The sequence below is a fragment of the Myotis myotis genome, unplaced genomic scaffold (genome assembly GCF_014108235.1).
Source record: "Myotis myotis isolate mMyoMyo1 unplaced genomic scaffold, mMyoMyo1.p scaffold_m19_p_6, whole genome shotgun sequence".
Lineage (NCBI taxonomy): Eukaryota > Metazoa > Chordata > Mammalia > Chiroptera > Vespertilionidae > Myotis > Myotis myotis.
Genome location: NW_023416368.1, coordinates 77,214,088 through 77,237,064, shown reverse-complemented (window position 1 = coordinate 77,237,064; position 22,977 = coordinate 77,214,088). Strand labels below are relative to the sequence as shown.

Sequence of the window (22,977 nt, the reverse complement as noted above, 5' to 3'; positions counted from 1 at the left end):
ATATCCTGCTCTGGCTGTTTTATTTTCATCTTTTTCCTCTTCACTGGACTATGAGTCTCTGGTAGACAGGGACCCTCTTCTGTTTATCTTTGTATGTTCAGAGGCTGGCATGCCTTCCCTCCCACCCCCCACTTTGGCCATAGAAGGCAGGGGCAGGGGTGGTATGGAGGAAAGGAGGAAGGTGGAAAGAGGGGAAGGGGAGAAGAAAAGCAAGAACAGAAAGAAGGCAAGAGAGAAGGAGGGAAGGAGGAGGGAGAGAAGAGGGGGGAATGACTGAGGAAGGGAGAAAGAAGAAAGGAGGGAGAAAAACAGGCCAGCCAAAATCACTCATCAACTGGCAAATGAGGAGTAAGGTGAGTGGTTTTTTGAAGGGTTGGAGAAGCAGTGGAGGCCACAGGTCACATAGGAAGTAAGAAAACTCTACTCAGCAGCAGGGATCACAGTCCTTGAACTAGTGAGGAGAACAGAGGTGCTATTAACAAGGAAAAACAAGTAATGCATCCCAGTATCCCCCCTCCTAACCCCTGAAAGCCAGTCCCAGGTCAGCTGGCTTCCGGGTTGGCAGGTACTGGCAAGAGAATGATCCTGAGTGGGTAATGTGTGCGGAGGTGGCGGGCTGGGAGTGTGCGAGTCTCAATAAATGTTTTTGAATGACATTGAATTATAGCTGACAATAATCACAACCTTTATGGTTCCTTCCTTTGCAAGGTAATGGGGAGGGATGCTTGGAGAGGAGGAGAAGGGATTAGCCAAATGATGACTTGCACAGCCCTGGAACAGGCAGGATGCTGACCCCTGGGAACTGGGGGCTGAAAGGGCTTGAGCTGGGGAGGGGGGCGCTGCAAGGAGCTAGGCGGGCCCAGCTTGCCCAGCTGCAAGGTCCCTGCCAAGTAGTTAAGTGGCTGCTCTCAGCAGGCCTTTGCAGAGGAAAGGCCTGTATGTGTTCCCCATTTTGTTGATGTGAAAACGGCAAGAGGAAGTGACTCAGAGACGGAGTGGAAATGTCTTGTGACATTCTGGCTTCTGTGAGACCCAAAAGGGTTGGTGTTTTGAAGTTGCTGTGAGGCTTCCTTCTATACTTCTGTGGTGTTCTCAGGACAGATGGTGGCACTGTGTGTGGGCAAAGAGTAGGAGGTAGGGGTGATCTTTTCAGGTGGGCAGGTGGATGGAGGAAGCGGGTGCGGATGGAAAGCAGCCTCAGAGCACTGGGGACAGAAGGGGGCTGCCACAGCCACCTGTCCTGTACTTACCAGGCCAGCTCAATTTTTTTACAAGTGGGGACTATTTTTGGGTTTCTGATTATTTTATTTATTTTTATTTTTTTTGCCAAGTTACAGGCATTTAAAAAATACATGTGCCAGGGAGTTGACATCGGTAGTCTCTGACTCTCCAGGAAATTCTGTGGGATGGGTATTAGTAGCCTCACTCCTCAAGAGAAGAAACTGAGGCCTGGCAAGGTGACCTTGTCCAGGTCACATGACTAACTGATAAGGGGGAGAACTTTCAGTCCTGGAGACAATGCATTTTAGCCTCAAGCTCCCAGTATCTCTTCTCATGTCTGGTTACCCAGAAGGCCAAGCTTCACTGTCAATTTCCAAAGACTATCATCATTTCATAGTTGAATGAGCATTGGAAACCCCAAACAAGGTGGAAAGACATCTCTCTATATAAAAGGCTAATATGCAAAGTGTCTCCTTGGGAGTTTGACCAGAGACTGGGGAGTTCGAGTGCTTGCTATGATGTGCGCTGACCACCAGGGGGCAGCGCTGGATGAAGGAAGGCCCCGATCAGCCCTGATTGCTGGCCAGGCCTAGGGACTCTACCTGTGCATGAATTTCATGCACTGGGCCTCTAGTATTAGAATAAAAGACTTCTCTTCAAATGGAATACATTGAATTTTATGATGAATTTTCTGCAGTGTCCTTACTTTTTCCATTTTTCTTTTTTTTTTTTTTTTAATATATTTTATTGATTTTTTTACAGAGAGGAAGGGAGAGAGATAGAGAGTTAGAAACATCGATGAGAAACATCGATCAGCTGCCTCCTGCACATCTCCTACTGGGGATGTGCCCGCAACCCAGGTACATGCCCTTGACCGGAATCGAACCTGGGACCTTTCAGTCCGCAGGCAGACGCTCTATCCACTGAGCCAAACCGGTTTTGGCTCCATTTTTCCATGGACATGGAAAATATCATTAAAGGCAGATATCATCTACCTACTACTGCTGTTCGGGAACTCTGACCCATCAGAACCAATCAGTGGCAGAGCTGGGTACGAACTCCAAAGCATGGTGGCAGGAGAGCCATGGCACCAGCCCTCTGGTCTTCGGCAATTGACATTGAAGCTTGGCCTCTTGGGAAACCAGATGTGAGAGCAGATGCTGAGAGTCCCGAGGGTAAAATGCATTGTCCAGATTTAAGGGGGCATGAAAAGGGAACAGTTAGTTAGAAGGTGGCATGATGTCATGGGTGGCATGATGTCATCTGACTCATCACACCTGGGTTTAAACCTCGTGTCCTCAGGGCTGCAGCGCCACACCAGTCTGGGACATTACTCATGAAGGTCTTCAGAGTTTGACCACTTGGTGGCCTTCAGTCTCTGCCACTTACTAGTGGTGCGACCTGGACAGTCACCTTGTGAGGCCTCAGTTGTCTCTCCTAAGGTCTGAGGCTAACGTTACTAATCCTACGGAACTTTTCTAGAGACTGGAGATGACTTACATACACCCCTGGCACACCGAATGTGTTCAGTAAGGTGTAACATGACCCATCCATGTCTTCAAGTGCAAGGTTGTACTTTTTTGGGATACTGACCCCTGTAACCTTGACATCTTCCCATGCCGGGAACACACTCCTGGATACAAACCAGAGAGTCTGAAGGGAATTAAATTCTGCTCTAGTCCCCCCTCGCTCAGACAGGTGAATGCCTTGCCATTCAGGAAGAGTGTCATTAATTTTCTTCCTGAGGACTTTAGAGATTTTACAACCTTTCTTAGTACCCTTTGCAGGTTTGGGCCAAGGCGTTCTTATAGCCAATCAAAACTTTTCCTGTTTTAATTTGAGCCCATTTCCTTGTGTTTGTTATTCTTTGACTTTGACTTAGGCAGATCTGGTGGTTGGGAGGCGAGCTGGAGCCCACGATGGCTCAGAGCCAGGGTTTTCTGTCGCTAGTGTGGCGGGACATTCTCTCCCACAGTGCTCACAGGGCCTGGGGCCGGCCAGGATGCAGGGAGCAGAGGGTGCCAGGCTGGGGAGAGGGGCAGGGCTTTTGGGTCACAAGTTGAGAGTCAGAGGATGTTGTGATCACACAACTAAGGCCTAACTTGGGATGAGAAGGGGTGATGCTCTCTAAGCCAAGAAGGGAGTCGTCATGGCCTGGGGATGTTTAGTGCCAGGATGATCAATGTCTTCTTGCCTAAGTTTGTGCCAGCCTCAGTGGTATCAAGAGATACTACTTTCTTCAAAGACAGATAGGAAAGAGGGGAAACCTTTGAACTTGGATTTTCATCTGCTTGGGATCCAAGTTTGCTATTCAAGAAGTGTGAATCCTGGGCCAGATGGGTTAAACTTTCTTGAGTATGTTTTTTCATCTGTAAGAGGGCATGATCCTCTCTGCCCATCTCCCAGGATTATTGTGCAAAGCACTGATGTTTCTTTTAAAGTTTTAAAATTGTAATTATTTTGGAAATAGATAGGTTACTACTGCACAGGACTAAAGGCAGACTGGAGCCCACATTGGGCTGAAGGTATAGGTAGATCCCGGGTGACTGAAATGACTTGGCTAAAATATTTAAACTGGAGCCATGTTGAGCACTGTGAATGATGGCTCCTGAACCAAGGGTCAGGGGAAACTGATGAGGATGAGAGACCAGTGTCCTGCAGGCATGGTGGTGATGGCCAACACAGCAGGCTGCGCTCGGCCAGATACATAATATGAGCACCCAGCCGGTGTGGCTCAGTTGTTAGCATCAACCCATGAATGAAGAGGTTATCAGATTGATTCCTGGTCAGGGCATATGCTTGGGTTGCAAGCTTAATTCCCTCCCCCACCCCACCCCCCACCCCCATCTCTCAAATAGATAAAACACACATACATATTTTTTAAAAAAGATATACAATATGGGCATTTCTGTTTGGTCAGGGCAGGGGTGGGGGTTGACTCCTGCGTGGGCTAGACATTGCCCAATCAGGCTAGGCAGGGGGGCAACTATCAGGCTATGGTTTCTCAGCTTTAATTTTTTCTTAATAAACTTTTTGAAAGAATAGTTTTAGGGTCACAGCAAAATTGAAAGGAAGGTAGAGAGATTTCCTCCATAGCCCTTGCCCCCATACCCGCACAGCCCCCCCAACTTTCAACGTCCTCCACCAGCGTGGTGCATTTGTTACAATACGAACCTACTTATATTGACACAGCATAGCCAGCCAAAGTCCATAGTTTACATTAGGATTGTACTCTTGATGCATATTCTGAGTTGGGTGAATGTGTAATGACACGTATCCATCATTCTAGTATCATACAGGGTGTTTTCATTGCCTAGAAAATTCTGTGCTTTCCCTATTCATCCCTCCTTCCCCCAAACCCTGGCAACCACTGATGTTTTTATTGTCTCCGTAGATTTGCCTTTCCCAGAATGTTATATAGTTAGCATCATACAGTATGTTGCCTTTTCAGATTGGCTTCTTTTACTTAGTAATATACATTTACTGTTCTTCATGCCTTTCTTATGGCTTAATAAAGCATATTTTTAAGCACTGAATTATATTCCCTTGTCTGGTTGTACCACAGTTTATTAATCCCTTCATCTGTGGAAGGACATCTTGGTTGCTTCTAGGTTTTGGCAATTACTATGAATAAAGCTGCCAGAAACATCCACGTGCAGATTTTGTGTGGACATAAGTTTTCAGCTCCTTTGGGTAAACACCAAGGAGCATGATCGCTGGAGGGGATGGTAAGAGTATACTTAGTTTTGTAAGAAACCACACAATTATCTTCCAGAGTTTGCAGCAGCAATGAATGAGAGTTCCTGTTGCTCCACATCCTTGTTACATGTTTACATCGTCTTGGTTCCTCAAGTTTATAAGGGCCACATTTCATTGTACCGTTGGCTGTAGCTGCACAGGGTTAAAAGCACTGGGGGCGGGGGGGGGGGGGTCTCATCCCGGTCTACCCCCTCTCCACCCAAGACTTCGCCCTGGCCTCTGTCCCAGGCCCCGGTTTCTACTCCCCTGCTCTGTCCCCGCTCCTGTGCTCTGCCTCTCAGAGGGCTCATCTCCACTCTTCTCTTCAGAAAACAACGCACATAATGTGTGCAAATGGAGTTTCTTAGGTCGCACTGGCCAGATCTCATTAATTTCACTGACGTCTTATTTCCACTCAACTGTTCTCGCTTGTACTCTTCTCCGGTGTTTCAGGGAACCCCCGAGGGTCTCTCATCGGCTCACTGGCACTGGCACCAGTTGGTTGAAAATGCTGCCTGGGCCAGGGGGACGTGTCCTGAAAGGCACTTCCTCCATCCTCTTCATGGTGGATGCCCAGAAGCCGCGTGGTATAACCTGCAGGCATGGATACTAATATACTGTTCTCTCCAGCTCGAAGTCCATGTCCCACCAGCCAACGTGACAGCTCCGATTATGCCCCTGGTTTCCATGTGACCTTTGGGACGCAGGCCCTCTGGCTGCCATGAGTAGCATCTAGTCCCTGGGGACAGAGACCATACGCCATTCCATTTTCTTCCTGCCCCAGATACCTGCGTCACAAAACTGCTTCATGAAGCCCCTACCTGAAATTAATTTAAGCAAACAGAAGCCAGGGGTCTTGAGGCCCCTGGCTCAGTAGACACAGCAGATCCCGAATCTCTGTGGGTTATTTACTTACCTGTGTGTATATTGTGCCTGTTTACCTCTATGTCTGGAGTGTATGCTCTTTGGGGGCAACACATTTTTGTCAGTTTCACATCCTCTAGCAGATCTGTCATTATTCCTTCTGATAGCCCCTTGGGCCTTGTCATTGCTGCATTCTCCTGCTTACTTCTCTGCGCCAGTGTCTGCATCTTTGTGCCTGAGGACTTCCTTTGTCTCCGGAGTCCACTGACCTTGGGCAGAACTGGCTGAAATACTGGGAATGATGACTGTAAGGAGTGGTGTGTGCATATCCTTTCAAATGAGTGTTTTCAGTTTCTTTGGATAACTTCCCAGAAGTGGAATCACTGGGTCATAAAGCAGTTCCATTTTTAATTTTTTGAGGTAACTCCATACTGCTTTCCACAGTGGCCGCACCAGTTTGCATTCCCACCAGCAGTACATGAGGGTGCCCTTTTCGCCACATCCTCACCAACACTTGTTGTTTGTTGATTTGTTGATGACAGCCATTCTGGCACCCCTATGTTCATTGCAGCATCATTGACAATTGTCAAGATTTGGAAGCATCCCGAGTGCCCATCAGTAGATGAGTGGATACAAAAGCTGTGGTACATTTATACCATGGAATGCTACTCGGCCGTAAAAAAGACGGGAATCTTACCTTTTGTGGCAGCATGGATGGGCCTGGAGAGCATGATGCTAAGCCAAATAAGCCAGTCAGTGAAAGACAAATATCATATGATTTCACTCATATGTGGAATCTAATGAACAAAATACACTAACAAACAAAATGGAAACAGACTCATAGACAGAGAATGGATTGACAGCTGTCAGAGGGGAGGGGGATTGGGAGCTGGGTGAGAAGGGTGAAAGGATTAAGCAAAAACAACAACAAACCCCCCCTCCCCAAAACCCCTTACAACTCATAGACACAGACAGCAGCATGGTGATTACAAGAGAGAAAGGAGGTGGGGGGAGGTTGAAGAGGGTATAGGGGGGATTAGTGATGATAAGAGGACTTGACTTGGGGTGGTGAACACACAATACAATATACAGATGATGTATTATAGAATTGCACACCTGAAACCCATTTCCTCTTATTAACCATTGTCACCCCAATAAATAGGAAAAAAAAAAGTGGTGTGTAAATGCCCAGATCCCTCCCTTCCTGGCAGGAGGAGGAGCTAGCTCTGTGGAATTACTCTGCGGTTGCCCAAGTGATGGTAGCTCAATCGATAACCCTCCCTTGGCTGTCTTCCCCTCCCTGTCACACACTCGCCACTCCTAGTGGGTTTCCTCTCAAGGCACTTTCTCTGGCGTCCTTACTGAGGGTCTGGGGAAGCTTAGGCACGGGCCCCTTACCCAGCAGAGTACTGGCTCACAGGGTCTGCTTAGAAGATATTTGTTGAACAATGCACGGATACTCCTAGCATATTCATATTAGTCTCTAAAATAAAACAGACTGAAGATTCTTTTCTCCATCTGTCTTGTCTCAAATTCTGGTTGCCCTGTGGACTCAGGCTGGCGCTCTGCCCATTGTCTGCCTGCCCCCACGGAAGGGACACACCCTGCTCCTTCCCTCGTCCTCACTGAATCTGTTTCTGTCTCCCAAGGCACAGTGGGTTTTTTCAGAAGAATGACTCTGAAGCGAATGATTGTGTGTGTGTGTGCATCTTCCTTGCTAGTGCCCAGTACAGTATGAATGAATGAACACAGATTTTACTTCCGCTTCCAATATATCTGATTCCGCATTTGTATTTTTTTAAAAATAAGATCATATAGGTTTCAAGTAACATTTTCAAATGTACTCATCTCTTTAAAAAAATGTTTTTAGTGATTTCAGAGAGGAAGGGAGAGGGAGAGAGAGATAGAAACATCAATGATGAGAGAGAATCATTAACCGGCTGCCTCCTGCCCACCCTCCACTGGGAACCGAGCCTGCAAACCAGGGCATGTGCCCTGACTGGGAATCGAACCATGACCTCCTGGTTCATAGCGCCACAACCACTGAGCCACACCGGCTGGACACGCATTTGTATTTTAACATTGCCAATTCCCAACTTCTTTTGGTCTAGGAATGTCCCCCTAAGTGTCCCCCCCCCCCCAGTCTTTTGTTAGAAGGGAGATATCTCTCTGTAAGTATGGGTTCAGAAAGAGACCAAAGCTTCGTTTAGAACAGTGGTTCCCAACCCAGGCTGGATGTTAGAAAAATCCTTGGAAACTTAAAAATACCAATTTCGGGCCTCCCCACCCACCAGCTCAGTGGCCATCTCTGAGCATAGGGCCTGGCTTTAGGCTTTCTTACAACGTTTGCGGGAGATCCTAAGGCAGAGCTAAGGTTCATACCACCGATCTGCAGCTGGGACTTCCATTGTTTCCTTCCGGCACTCCTGCTTCGGACCAGTGGGGGCTCAACCCAACAGTGTTGTGTGCTGGCTCCAAAGGACCACTTTTGCTGAGATTCAGGGTGAACTAAAGGTCCCTAGGATTCTTATTGTCTATTTAAGTGTCAACCCCACTGTCATCAGAACTGGGTAGGTCCTCTAAGGGCCCAGCCCAGCTCCCTCCCGGTTTGGGCCGCTGGAGGGCTGTTCCTCTTGAGCTCTCCTGCCTGCAGTGAACAATGTGCTGTATGTGAGTTCCTGTGGGACTGAAGCCTCCTGCCCAGAAAGTTCAGGCTGGTGGTGACTTCGGATGGAGGCAGACAAAGCCATCAGCTGACAGCCTGGCCACCCTCCTGGGTCCTTTCCTGCCTTCTCCGTTCCAGTGCCCTCCAGGCCACCCATTCTCCAATTCTGTTTCTTCCCCCCCCCCCCCCCCCCGCCCCGTGTCCCTGCCTCTCTCCTGCTATTTTCCACTGTCCTCTTTGCTTTTTCTGCTCAGCTGTGCCTTGGAACCATGCGGTGGCCGCCTCCTCTCACAGCTTTGTTTGCAACGTGTGGGCCCCTTGTCTAGGATCCAGTGTGGGAAGAGAAAAGGAGTGGGGAGAGGGGGCTTCTAGAAGAGAGTGCACACGGCCTGGGAGTTCCAGGTCTGGGTTTTAAATGGTACCCGGATGTTTATGCAAACGGATGCTTTGTGTTTCAGCTTCCCCCAGTGCCTTTAAGGGAGGTTTCTGGGACTGGGAGAAGGTGTTGTTTGCGTGGGTCTCAGCTCCTTGGGTGCTGTCCCTGGGGGGTGAGGCATGTGGACCTACACGACTCGCTTCAGGGCTGTTTCTCTGCTGTCTCCGCAGGATTGCGATGTGCTGGTCCTAGCTGCTGTCTGAGAGGATGTCTGGGGTGTCCCAGCCCTTGAGTCGAGTAAAGGTGGGCACGCTATGTCGACCGGAAGGCCCCCCAGAGCCCATGGTGGTGATGCCAGTAGATGTGGAAAAGGAAGACGTGAGGATCCTCAAGGTCTGCTTCTATAGCAACAGCTTCAACCAGGGGAAGAACTTCAAACTGGTTAAATGCACTGTGCAGACCGAGATCCGGGTGAGTGTGGCAGGCGGTGCCTGCTCCGTCCGTTTGTCTGTCTCTCCCTGTCCTTCAGAGCAGCTGAGTGGCCCTCCTTCAGCCTAGCAGGCTCCCCGGTAGCCACCCTGCGCTGGGGGCACCAAGGGAGAAGTTCTCAGCCTGCAGAGCCAGGCTCCTCTCCAGGAGCAACCTGCCTCACTAGTAGCCTGGGGAACAGGTTTTATAGCTTTCGTTAGAACCCCAGATCATTTACTTGGTCTTTGGTTCAACTCATTAAATATACACTGAGCGGCCAAATTATTATGACCACCCCATCAGTACAAGGAAGTGAATTAGTTATGCAAATAATAATAATAATAATAATAATAATAATAATAATAAACCCTTGAGAATATTTGCTTAGGAAGTTTTCAATATTCAGTATTTTTGGAAGTGTCAATGAAGTACTGATGGAGTGGTCATAATAATCTGGCCACTCAGTGTATATGATATTTGAGTTTCTGCAAGAGATATAAGAGCCCCCACCCTCCAAAAGTTTCTACTCTGATGGAGTTTGAATTAGGGAGATACACAAGTGATGGAATTGAAAATAGAACAAAAATGGTACAAGACATGTGCTGGGTGCTCAGATCAGGAGCTGGTGGGGGCATTTAGAGGATGTTAATGAACTAGAGATGGCCTAGAACAGGGGAATGCTGGCAGACCCTTTCTGAGGCAATACTTCAGTTGATTGGCTCATTCTCATCCCGGGCCACGGAATCTGTTTTGCAAGTCCAGGTGCCCACCGTCATGAGGACACCTGGGGACCAGGAAACCAGTTCAGCTCAACCACACGTATAGGAACTTGTCATCAGAAACAGAGTTACAATACAGTGATTGAAATGCCTACATTTATTGGACAATTACCATGTACGGCCTGGATCAATTCCTCTACAAACATTATCTCACTGAATCTTCCCAATGACCTCATGAGGTAGATACAATGAGGACATCCCTTTTTACTGCCCAGAATATTCCTTTCTCTTGATGCAAAAGAAAGCTGAATTGGTTCTCAAAAGGTTGTTTCCTTGAACAAGGGAAGTAGGGGACTTTTGGGAAAACTAACCAGGTCTGAGAAAGCTGGATGAATCCTCTCCAATCCTCTCCTTACCAATCCTTCCCCTGTCCTAAAAGTCAGCATCCCCCAAACTCAGTGAGTGTCTCTTCGGATTGGTGCTGGCAGCACAGAACCTCTGCACATCTGTCTGCTTGGCTGCCTTCCATCTATTACAGCACATGCTATGCTTCAACACACCAGAGCAGAATGTAATTGATTAGGTCACTGCCTTGGCCAGTTATCACAATTGATTATGGTTTGGTTACTCCCTCTGTTTCCTGTAACTGATTGGATTAGGGCCTTATTTGCTCATCTCATGGTTCCGGATATGTAGGTACAACTGTGTCCTTCGAGTAAGCCCTGGACACCTTCTTCCAGAAAGGTGTTTTCATATCTCCTTAACTCTCTCCTTCTTGAGCCTTCCTTTGGGTGTGTCGTCTTTACAGGTAGCTGATGCCACCCACTGTGGGTTCTGCTGGTGTAATTTCCAGAAGTTAACCTGATCTCCAAATTTGGGGGCACCTTCCTGACTTTCTACTGAAAACCAGAGAGCATCTGGATGGTCCAGACCAGAATGTGTTAGTGCAAAGGGACCGGAAGGATAGGCAGATTGGAAGCCAGCTCTGTGGAGAGCAGAAGGCTTTCCACGAGGCGGGAACAGCAAGAACAAAGCCAGAGAGGCTGCTAAACAGTGAGTAGTTCTGTTTGGCTGGAGCATGGCTTATATTTAGAAAAGTGTATAAAGTCAGGATCAGAAATGGAATGCTGACGGCAGATAAGAAAGGGTGTGGAATATCAGGCTGAGGAACGTGGACTTGTTCAGGCACAAGGAAGAATCACACAGTTTTTAAGCCGGGGAGAGGCTTTCCTGGAGCTGCCTGATGTCTTGCTGGGCAATGAGACCCAAGTTTAAGAAGAATGGCTAGCACCCGGGGCACTATCGAGGGTTATGAGAAAAGAGATGGAAAACTAAGAAAGATGTGGGGCCTTCTAGGAATTTATGTCCAAGCCTTCTTGTTTTTCTTGTTTCCAATCCTGCAGGCAAGATATCACCTATTTATTACAAGTAGCCATGGCTTTAAAGCCACCTAGACCTTGAGCCAAATACTGCTTTCTATTTATTGTTTATATGGCCTTAGATCCAAGACCCAACCAATCTGGCTTCAGTTTCCTCATTGGGGATTGTGCCCACAGGTAGCCTTGTTGTAAGGATTAGAGATGATAAGTGAGAAACACCTACATAGAGTAGGAGCTCGGTCATTGGAAGCTATTGATCGTGTGGCTATTAGGTAGTTACCCTGCTCAGGAATCTCCAAGAGTTTCTTTTGGTGTTTATCCACTTATCTGTCATATTTTCAAATAGAGAAGATGATCAGATTTGTGTTTTGAATAGTCCATAGTATCCTGCAAGATATTAGGAAATGTGTCCTGGAAAAGGAGTTTTATGGTCAAAGAAGTTTGAGAGATGCTTGCTTAAACAATTCTGAACAGATTTCTTTGCAAGAAGACTTGTCAGAGCATTAAATATGCTGATATGCATAGTGGATCACTAAGAAAGGACCACAGAGGGGCTGTTTCCTTTAGCCATTTCTTAATGGCCTAAGAATCCCTTCTTTTAAAAGTTGGGCCACTAGTTCTCTGGAAAAATCATTTAGGAAGCTCTTTTCCCTAAACTTTGATAGCAGTACAAAAAAGGCAGGAGAGAGGAAAGGTTGGTGAAAGACAATTGGGTTAGGAAGCTGTGGCCACAGTGCTGGTGGGAAATGAGGAGGGCTTGAACTAAGGGAGTAGTATTGGGAACACAGACAAGTCAATAAATCTGAGTACATCCAAGGAGGCAGAATCAACAGAATTTGATGATTACCTAGGTGTAGGGAGGGAGATAAAGGAAGGAGACTGGATGACTCAAGCTTTTGCTTGGGCAACTGAATGGGTGATGGTACCATTCATTGAGCTAACAGAGAAAGGGTGTTCTGAGATTTCAGCTTTAACATGTGTTGTGTTTATTAAAAACACCCTCATGGAGGAAAGTGGACCTGGAGCTCAGGAGGGAGAAAGGACCTACAGTTGAAGATTCAAGAGTCAGTAAGCAACGGATACCATGTGAATGGATAGAATCACCCACAGAGAATGAGTAGAGGAAGAGAAAAAGAGTTTCAATGAGGAAACCTTGGGAAATCACTTCTTAGAGGCTGGTAGAGAAGGAAGAGCAGGTGAAGGAAAAAGATAAATCATCCAGAGAAAGATAAAAATAAACAAAAGAACAGGCAGGGGAGACTAAAGTAGAAGAAAATTTGAGGAAAGAGTGGTAAATAGTGTCAGACACTCAGAAAGGTCAAATCAGATAAGGCTAAAAATAGGTTTATTCGACTCAGTAAGAAGTGCAATAATGACTTTTTGCTAGACATCTTCAGTGGAGAGATGGGGGCAGAAGGCATTGTGCAGTCAGAGAGATAATGAGTATAAGCAACATTTCAGAGTTTTACCAGCAGAAGCTCCTGAAGTGGTAAGGCACAGGGCAGGTCTGAGGCTAAAGAATGGCCAAGATTGGCTATTTAACCCACATTCACGATTTTGGATTTTACCCCATCTCTTGTAGGAAGTCACTGATATCGTTTAAGCGTATGAATGATGCCAGATTGCATTTTTAAAAGATCACTTGGGTCACATAGTGGCAAATAGATTGGAAGAAGGCAAGAATGGATGTGGGGAGATGTTAGGTGGTATTGCAGTAATTCAGATGGTGGTATCTTAGATTGGGATGTAGCCATGGTGATGATGATGATGGTGATGATGATGGTGGTGATGGTAATGCTGCTGCCAAAGGTCAAGGTGATGGTGGTGATGATAGCAGCTAGCACTTTTGAAAGCACAGCTTATGCATTATCCTACTGACTTCTCAAAAAACCCCTATGAAGCACATACTGTTATTATTATCTCCATTTTGTATGCAAGGAAGTAAGGTCCAGAGGAGTTAAGCAAGTTGCTAGTTAAGTGGTAGGACCTATTTTCAAAGCCAGTCAACCCACCTCCAGAGTTTGCACTCTTAACCACCATGGTGTATGGAGAGAAGTAATTGTAATGCAGATAATTCAGGAGGTGGAAATGAAAGGTTTTGCTGATGGACAAGAGATACAGGAATGAAGAAGAAGGTGTCAAGACTGGAAGCCCTGGTACAGGTGGACAGGGCCCCACTTCCTAAAATGAAAAACACTTGAGGAGAAACTAACTGGGGAGTGGGGCGTTCACAAGTTCAGTTTTGGACCTGTCAGAGCAATTGAGATGCTCATTTTCATGTGAAAATGCTGAGTAGACTCTTTGATACATGATTCTTGAGGAAAGAACGGGCTAGAGATAGGCATTTGAGTGTTGTCAGACTCTGCAGAGTGGTTGAAGCCATGGCTGTGGGTGAGATCATTTATGAGAGTCCTGAATAATATCATCATTCATTTCACAAGTATGTGTTGAGTGCCCCATGTACCGGCACCATGCTTGTTATGACATACCCCCAAACACAGACGCATTCCCTGCTTTCATGGAGCGTCCAGGCCAAAGGTGAGCCTGACAGTGACTCACACTGATGAATGAACCTTTACAACAAGTGGAGGCAAGTACTCTGACAGGAAGAAAGAGGTTCTGTGAGAGGAGAGAGTACAGAAGAGCTCGGCCCAAAGTCGAGGAATAGCTTTGCTATTCAAGGGCTAATTGTGGACGCTGCATCCAGGCCTAGAGGTCCATACCCAGCTTCCCTGCCTGAGGCTCTCCTCCTAGAGTGGCCCCTCCCACCCCTGCTTCCTGCCCTCTTCTTGCGCTTTCCTTCCCTAGCTGGGCTTTGTTCTTTGACGGAACTTTCTACTTTCAGCTACATATCTTCTTTCACCATCTCCCCATGCTCAAAACGCTGCCAGCCCTTTCAAGCTCGCCAAGCACGTGTCCTTCCATATGAAGTTCCGGCACCCCCATCTCGCTGTGTCTGATGAAATAGAAGCAATCAAGAACCACCTTGGCATGGTCCATTGGTAGCACATTTCCAAATCATAGTTACTCCGTGCATACTTGCTGAATTCATGTGTTTCTTTTATTCTCCATTTTTTTTCTATGCAAATACAATAGCCTCATGATGCTTTCTCTGTGTTGTTAAAAGCTGGGTGAATAAGTGCTGGCCCTCGTCCTTAGGACAGGTGTTGAAGAGAATTAAGCAATGTGCTAAATCTGTCTCTTCTTGATTTTTCATTTCCCCTTTTGTTTGATATTCATGGGAAATTGTGTTTGTTTGGGAGCTCAGCATCTCTGTAGCAAGTGGAGGCTTCTAGCACTATATATTTCTCTCACATGCTACTTTGCTTGTCTGGGAAAGGGGTTAAGATAACACTTTGTAAACAACCAGCGGAGTGCCACCCAGACATGCCCACACAGGGCATCTCTCTGACTCTTACAGCCTCTCTTTCATACTCTCTCTCTCTCCACCCCCCTGCTGTCTACCCACACTCTTCTCCTTTCTCTTTCCTCTTCACTTACTCTCTTCTAGGGTGTGGTGGATAGGTTGACCATGTGTCCTGGTTTGTCTCGGACAGTCTTAGCTTACACACACTGTCTAGGGATGACTGTTAACAGCGCCCCTGCCAATCTCAAGAGCATCATGATTCTGGGGATAAATGATATGGTCACCTACTTCTAAGCGCCGTATTTGCTCCTTTCTCTGCCTCACACTGACTTGCTGGCTCATGGTGTTTTCTCTCTCTGGCTAACTCCAGCTGACCCACTCTCTGCAGGGGCCCATCTCTGTCCATCATCGGATCATCTGTGTCACACAAGGAGGATCTTAAGCAGAAAAGCAGGCACTTGTCTGTGATATGGTGTGGTTCCCAGGGTGCAGGCAAGACCCCCACATCCAAGACCCTGTTCCTCAGCCAGCCTCTTTCATGCTGGAAAGCCACATTCACCCTCATTTTGTCTTGAAGCATCACCCTGCTCAGAATCCATTTACATTCCCGGGAGGGGATGACTGAGACATCCCGTGCCCTTTCCGCCAGGTCCAGTTGTGTCCCCTCCCCTCAAAACAAGGCTCCCAGGCTGCAGGGGTATCTGGTGCGTGTCACTTGCCTGATGTGTAAGGAGGGCAGAGTCCAGTCCCAAATGTAGCCTGTTCTGCACACTTGTACTCACTGCCCTCCCTAGTAAATCCAGGTCACACAACACATTCCAGATCATTCCCAGAGAAGCAGATTTCAGATATTGTGGCCCATTCTGCCCTATACTCATTAGAAAATCATCCCATTTAGTTTATTGTTTAAATATATCCCTTAACCAGACACGGGGTGTGATGGGCTGGATGTTTGTGTCTCCCACCCCCAATTCCTATGTGGAAGCCCCAGTGTGATGGTATTAGGAGGTGGGCTGTGGGAGGTGATTAGGTTTGGATGAGGCCATGAGGGCTCCCATGATGGGATTAGTGTCCTTGAAAGAAGGTGAAGAGACGAGAGCGCTCTCCCCACCATGTGAGGACACAGCAAGGAGGCTGCCATCTGCAAATGAGAAGAGAGCCCTCACCAAAAGCCAAATCTGCCAGCACCTTGGGGTGGGACCTCACAGCCTCTAGAACGATGAGAAATAAATGCTTGTCATTTAGGCCACCCAGTCTCTGGTATTGTGTTATAGCAGCTGGAGCTAAGATACCCAGCCAACCGCTCCTTGTGGTCAGAAGAGCAGCCTCCAGCCCACAGTGCATCTGCTCAGGTTCTGTGTTTCCAGAACAAACCTGCTGCCCTCCTGCAGATGCCACTAGGAGTAAGACCACTAGGTTGAGGTGCCAGAGGGGAGGAAGGCATGATTCCCTGTCCTGGGAAGTTACCGTTTCTAAAAGAAAGGTCACCCTAAAGAGAATAAGTGAAGCCAGCCCAGGCCAGCCCCCCATATGTGAGAATAGTCTCTGAAAATCTGAGAAGAAAGCGTTCAGCCAGGAAACCACAAACTGATACCACAGAGACACTCGCAGTGATACAAAAAGAGGTGCATTCGCAAGGACCGTCTCCGTGCTGCACCCCCTCCCCGTTTCCTGTGTGTGCTCACAGGCCAGCGCACTTACCCACAGACGTCTGCAGATGGGGGCCCGAGGCACACACACGCAGAGTTCCGGGCCTCTCTTTGTCTGTATGACCGCATTCATTACATCGACAAATTAGCAGTCAGGTGCCCGTGCTTACATTTCTATTTTTAGTCTGGCAGTTGCCTTGCTGAATGTTCTGGTTAGATAGAGTCTTTTATCACATCAACATGAATGCTTTCAGAGTGGGATTAGTGATGCTAACTTTTACTATTTTGTTCATCCATCACTTTAAAAAAATTATCCCTTAGGTGTGTTGAGAACGCAGAACTTGTCTAGCTATTATACTTGGTTCCGAGGGATGAGGAAACAAATGACCAACAAACGGGTGGCCTAAAACAACAGGAACACATTCTCTCACAGTTCTGGATGCTGGAAGCCCAATCTTGAGAGGTCGGCAGGACTGTGCCACCTCCAAAGGCTCCATGGGAGGAATCCCCTTTGCCTCCTCCAGCTGCCAGTGGCTCCTGCTTCCTTGGTTTATGGCTGCCTCTGTCTTCACATCCCCTCTCCTCTTCTCTCTGTGTGTCTTTCATAAGGACACGTCATTGGATTTAGGAGCCACCCAGACAGTCCAGAATGATCTCATCTTGAGATCTTTAACGTAATTACATTTGCAAAGACTTTTTCCTAATGAGTTCACATCACAGGTTCCATGGGTTAAGGCAGGGGTGGGAACGTCTGGCCCGTGGGCCATCTAAGGCCTGCAAAATCATTTGGTCTGGCCCTGTCAAGGTATTAGGGATGAATTAATTAAATGTTTGACTAAATATAGCAGGCTAATTTTTAAGCTCATAATTTTGTATGGCCCGTGAATGATGTCTTAAATACCCAAATGGCCCTTGGCAGAAACAAATTCCCTACCCCTGGGTTAGGGCATGGGCATATCTTTTAGGTTCCACTATTCAGCCCACCTCAGCCATCAGGATCAGTGTGTGTCGCTGGTACCCTCATTCAGCTGTAGACAGACCTGTGTATACAGTATGCAGATGAGCAAGCAATTTGCACACCTTTGTACACCCACACTGAAGCTCAAGACTCTACTGGGAAATGACCACAGAGCACAGGCTGATGAAAGTCGCTTTTCCCCACTGCTGCTCGGGATTCTCAGTTGCCAGGCCATTCTTACCATCTCTGTTCTCTCAGTGAATTGTGTCTTAGGGTACAGACCTCAGAGTCATTCTTGGATTCTTTTTCTCTCACATTCTGTATTCAATCCATCAGGAAATCCTGTCAACCCTGCCATCAAAACATATCTGGCTGGATTCTAACCACTTTCTTCTTACCATCTCCATGGCCTCAACCCTGGTCCAGGCCATTAGCATCTCTTACCTATCGCTTCCCAACTGCTTCTCCCCTTATCCCCCTGTGGTTCATTCTACAGGTAGCAGCTATGGTGATTTTCAAAACACAGGTCAGTTAGAGGGATATATTTGAGGTATAGCTTAGATCACATCACTGCTTTACTTTAAACTCTCCAATGGTCCTGTCTCACTCAAAATAAAATCCAAAGTCCTTACTTCGGTCTACAACAGAGGTCAACAAGCAATGGCCTGCAGGCCAAATATGGCCCATCACCTGTTGTTGTCAATAAAGTTTTATTGGAACACAGCCATACTCACTTGTTTACATATTGTCTAGGCCTGCTATTGAGCTACAACAGCAGAGCTGGGTAGTTGTGACATAAGCCATATGGCCCACAACGCCTAAAGTATTTCTACCCGGCCCTTTACAGAAAACAAGCCTGGCCTAGCTTTCTCCCCTCACTTCCCTTCATGCCCTCTCCGCCCCAGCCCCACTGGCCTCTTCACAGCTGCTTAAATGCACCAAGCACACTGCGGCCTCCCAAATGCCTACCTTGGGGCTTCTATGCTCTCTGATCCCTTTGCCTGGACGACTCTTTCCCTACAAGGTCACTTCTCTTCTCCTTTCTTCCTCTGGGGATCTATACAAATGCCACCTTCTCAGAGAGGTCTTTGCTGGCCACCTCATGTAAAATAGCAACCCCTGTCATTCCGGTGCCTTGATCTTCTTTGTGTGTCTTCTTAGCACTTATCTGAACCTGAATATTATGGGGGTTTTTTTTTGTTGTTTTTTTTTCGTTTGTGTGTGTTTTTTTTTTACTGTTTAACCCACCCCCTAATAGAAAATAAGCACCATAAGAGAAGGAATTTGCTTTTGTTTCCTCAATCTGTGGAATTGATTAATGGGTAATTATTTAATGATGCATGAATGAATCGATGGCTAGATTCTAGTTATAAAGCCAACCGAGGCTGGCTAGAATTCCATATCTCAAGTGCAAATTCCAGTGGAGGAGAAAGAGTTTCTGAATGACCTGGTATGTTCTGGGGGTGCCTGCCCGGGTCTGTGGCAGCAACTGCCCCAGAGATGCTGTGAATAGGGCAGGCAGGTGGGTTTCTGTAACTGCTACATCCGGGTTCCCAGATGAGGCAGATGGTCTGGGTCACGGAAGAGTTTTTCAAATACCAGTTACTTGGCAATCCCATCCCAAATTCACTGAATCAGAATCTCAGGGGTGCTGGGACCCGTTGCTGCCCCACCTCTGCCTGCGGGACACCCAGCTGGCTCACGCTCTCTGGGAAAGGATTATCAACAATCCTGGATGGTGGAGAGCTCCAGAGTATAAGGTCATTGTTTTTGAGTCTGAGAACTCTCAAGGTAGTGAGTCTGGAAGGATCTATGAAAGGGTGACAGAAGAGGGCTGGATGGGCCGAAGGGAAGAGAAAGTCTGTAGATGGGCATTGCGTGGTTGGAGGTGGTGCCATAGCACTCCCATTGTCATCATTCTAGCACTTGTCTGTCTCAAAGCAGAAGTGGCCTCCTGTCTTATTCACCACTGTATCCCCAATGCCTACATAGAGCCTAACCCAGGAGATATGCAGGAGATATTTGTAGAATGAATGAATGAACTGATGCCTAGAGAGCACTCAAATGAGATGAGTAATCTCCTACATCACTTGATATAAAGACCAAGTAGGAAGTTAACCAGAGGGAAGATTAGCAATAATAAGTGATAAAGTATAGGAGGGTTAATAGAATTTCAGCTGGTTTAAAATAGAATTCCTTGTATGTTCTTGAGTAAGTCACCTGACCTCCTTAGGTCTCCGTTTCTTTGTTTAAAAACAGTCAATTTTTTTTAAATACTTTTTTAAAATATATTTTTATTGATTTTTTTACAGAGAGGAAGGGAGAGAGATAGAGAGCTAGAAACATCGATGAGAAAGAAACATCGATCAGCTGCCTTCTGCACATCTCCTACTGGGGATGTGCCCGCAACCCAGGTACATGCCCTTGACCAGAATCGAACCTGGGACCTTTCAGTCCGCAGGCCGACGCTCTATCCACTGAGCCAAACCGGTTTCGGCTAAAAACAGTCAATTTAAGTGATCTCTAAATTTACTTAAGGCTCTAAAATTCCAGTTTAAGTTTTATGAGCTTAATAAACATTTGAACATTTGAGTATCTATATAGTTGTAGATTTTATTTTTAATTAATATTATTATTTTTGTTAATCCTCACCAATGGATATTTTTTCCATTGATCTTTAGAGAGAGTGAAAGGGAAGAGGGGGAGAGAGAAACATTGATGTGAGAGAGACACATCGATTGGTTGCCTCCCACATGTGCCATGCCCAGGGCTGGGGACTGAACCTGCAACCCACGTTTGTGCCCTTGACCTGAAATTGAACCCTTTGGTGCATGGGCTGACACTCTAACCAGGGACCAACACCAGCCAGGGCTAGATTTTATTTTTGGGGCTATGCCAGTAAGGCCTGCTTTTACATCTGATCTTCTAGTCTCTAGAAGGCAAAATATCTGTTCAACTTAGCTTTCATCAAGACCTGGGTGAATTTCGGCTATTCTTTTGATCTCTGGACCTGTGACATTTACTGTCTAGTCAGCATTTTTATTTTAGAGTTGTATATTTTTCAGGGATCTTATTCACCTCTTAAAAACTGAGCTTATCAGGAGGATGTGACGTCCTCACTTGCTAGCACATGAGCCAAGCACGTAGGCATAAGCTATGGCATTTGTCTCAGTTGGAAGATGATGTCTGCTCCTATTATTTCACTATGAATTTTTCATGCCTAATCTGTGAAACCAAGCTTATCATAGCTAAACTTAAACATTTATTTTTGAAGAGATTTTTTACAATTATAAAATGAATATATGCGCAGTATACTACAGACCAATATTGCTCATGAACATATGTGCAAAAATCCTTAACAAAATATGAGCAGATCAAATCCAACAATATATAAAGTGAATACATGTTCATTCGATAATAATAATAATACATTTTTTTTAGCACTACTCTGTGCAGAGCCCTGTGCTAAGTTCCTAACTGGTATCATCATCTCATTTAATCATCAAAAGAACCCTATGAAAGAGGAATATTTTTACATTTTACAAATGACCAATCAGAGAAGTTAATTTGCCCAAAGTCACAAAGCACATCAGAGATGAAACAGTTTCGGACTCTGAGGCCATTCTCCTAACTATTACATTATATACAAAAGTTCAAACACAGGAAACCTGGGAGAATAAAAATCTACATGTACATAATTGCACTAACCCAAGACAACACTGTTCACATTTTGATATATTTCATTCTGAAATAGCTTTTTTCTGCTTCTATCACTGCCATACTTTGTATACGATTTCCTATCCTATAGATCCCGTTTATTATAATAGAAACAAGACGTCCAAGAGTTGAGTGATGCACGGAAATCGCCTTAGAAGGTGGAGGGGGCCAGTGTCACATGCTTGTAATTTAATATCTGCTCTTTTTATTTACCACATGTTATCTAATCCCACCCATAATCCCATGACTGAAAGGGTGTTTTCCCCATTTTACAGATGGGGAAATGGAGGTCAGGTGCCCAGGTCCTGTAGACTCCGAAGCCTGTGGTGGTGTCAATCACCATACTCCTGATCTCTTGAACATTTTGGATGGTAGTTCACTATCCTTCAAAACCCCAGTTTGTGATGCAGGGAGCTGGCCACTATTCATTTCCTCAAAGAGTTTAAATACAGTTCCTCATGTTGTGACCCAACCATAAAGTTAGTTTTGTTGCTACTTCATAACTGTAATGTTGCTACTGTTATGAATCGTAATGTAAATATCTGATATGCAGGATGGTCTTAGGCAACCCCTGTGAAAGGGTTGTTCGACCGCCAAAGGGGTCACGGCCCACAGGTTGAGAACCGCTGCCTTAAGAGCAGGATACTTCCTTACCTCTTACGAGCTGCTGGTGGCTTGCTGGCAATCTTCAGCAGTCCTTGGTTTGTAGACACAGTACTCAAATCCTCTATTTTTCCCTGACATTCTTCTGTGTGCATGTCTCCCTCTATGTTCAATTGTCCCCTTTTTATAAGGACGTCAGTCATATTGGATTGGAACTACTCCAATGACCTCATTGTAATTTGATTAGTCTGTAAAGACCATATTTCCAAATATGGTCACATTGTAAGATCCTGGCTATTAGGACTTCAACATGTCTTTTTTTCTACTAGCCTGGCTGGTGTGGCTCATTGGTTGAGCATTGGCCCAGGAACCAAGAGGTCATGGTTCTATTCCCAGTCAGGGCATATGCTTGGGTTGCAGGCTTGATCCCCGATGTGGGGCGTGAAGAAGGCAGCTGATCAATGATGTTTCTCTTTCATAGATATTTCTATCTCTCTATCCCTCTCCCTTTCTCTCTCTCTAAAAATCAGTTTAAAAATGGTATCTTACTAGATGTGTGTGCAAAGGTCTTTGGGTATTCTGAGGAGGAAACAAACCCTTTAAGGTGAGTCAGGGAGGGCTTCCCAGAGGACCTCACAGTGCTGATTGGGTTTTAAAGGATAACTGGAAGCTCACCTGGATGAGAGGACAGGAGGGAGCAGGGAGCCAGGGGTCCTCCAGGCCTGAAGAGCACGCTGTGCTTGGATGAGAAAGAGGAATTCTGGGAGGCTGGAACTTAGAGCACAGCGTGGATGCGAGTGGGAGCTGAGACTGGAAAGAGCACGTGGAGGAAACTTCCAAAGGGCCTTTATGCCTCATGCCAAAGAGTTTGGATCTTACCCTAGCATGGAGAAAGTGAGGAACCAATGAGGATTTTTGACAAAAAGTCACCTGTTCGAAAATGCCCTCAATCTCCACGTAACACCTTTTAAAATAGAATGCAGGCAGGACTTTTTGAAATGAAGGCTTTGATTCATTAAAATTTTAAATTCAATCATTTCTAAGAAGAGGAGCATTTTGACTTCATAGCAAAAAGTAAGGAGTTAAATTAAGCCTGAAAGCAATTTGAAGGCCTGTGCCTCAGATCGGGTCCCAGGAAAGGAGACCTGTTTGCATGTATGAAGCGTGTTATGAATGCTCTGGTGAAACTCACCTGGGGGAGTGAGGGACGCAGGATGGGCAGAGGGAGAAGTTGGGCTGTGATGCTCTGAAGC

General features: G+C 46.2%; 1 protein-coding gene across 7 annotated transcripts in view; it reads left to right on the top strand.

Moving 5' to 3' along the window:
- Positions 1-22,977, top strand: part of PTK2B (protein tyrosine kinase 2 beta) — a 124,966-nt gene that overhangs the window by 65,983 nt on the left and 36,006 nt on the right. For 6 of the 7 annotated variants that reach the window (XM_036315072.1, XM_036315070.1, XM_036315069.1 and 3 more), the window contains exon 2: positions 9,095-9,335. In XM_036315072.1, the coding sequence (XP_036170965.1) occupies positions 9,132-9,335 (204 nt within the window). In that variant the 5' untranslated portion in view covers positions 9,095-9,131. Of the gene's footprint in view, positions 1-9,094; positions 9,336-22,977 lie in introns of those variants that run through there. The other variant, XM_036315073.1, reaches the window with a different exon arrangement.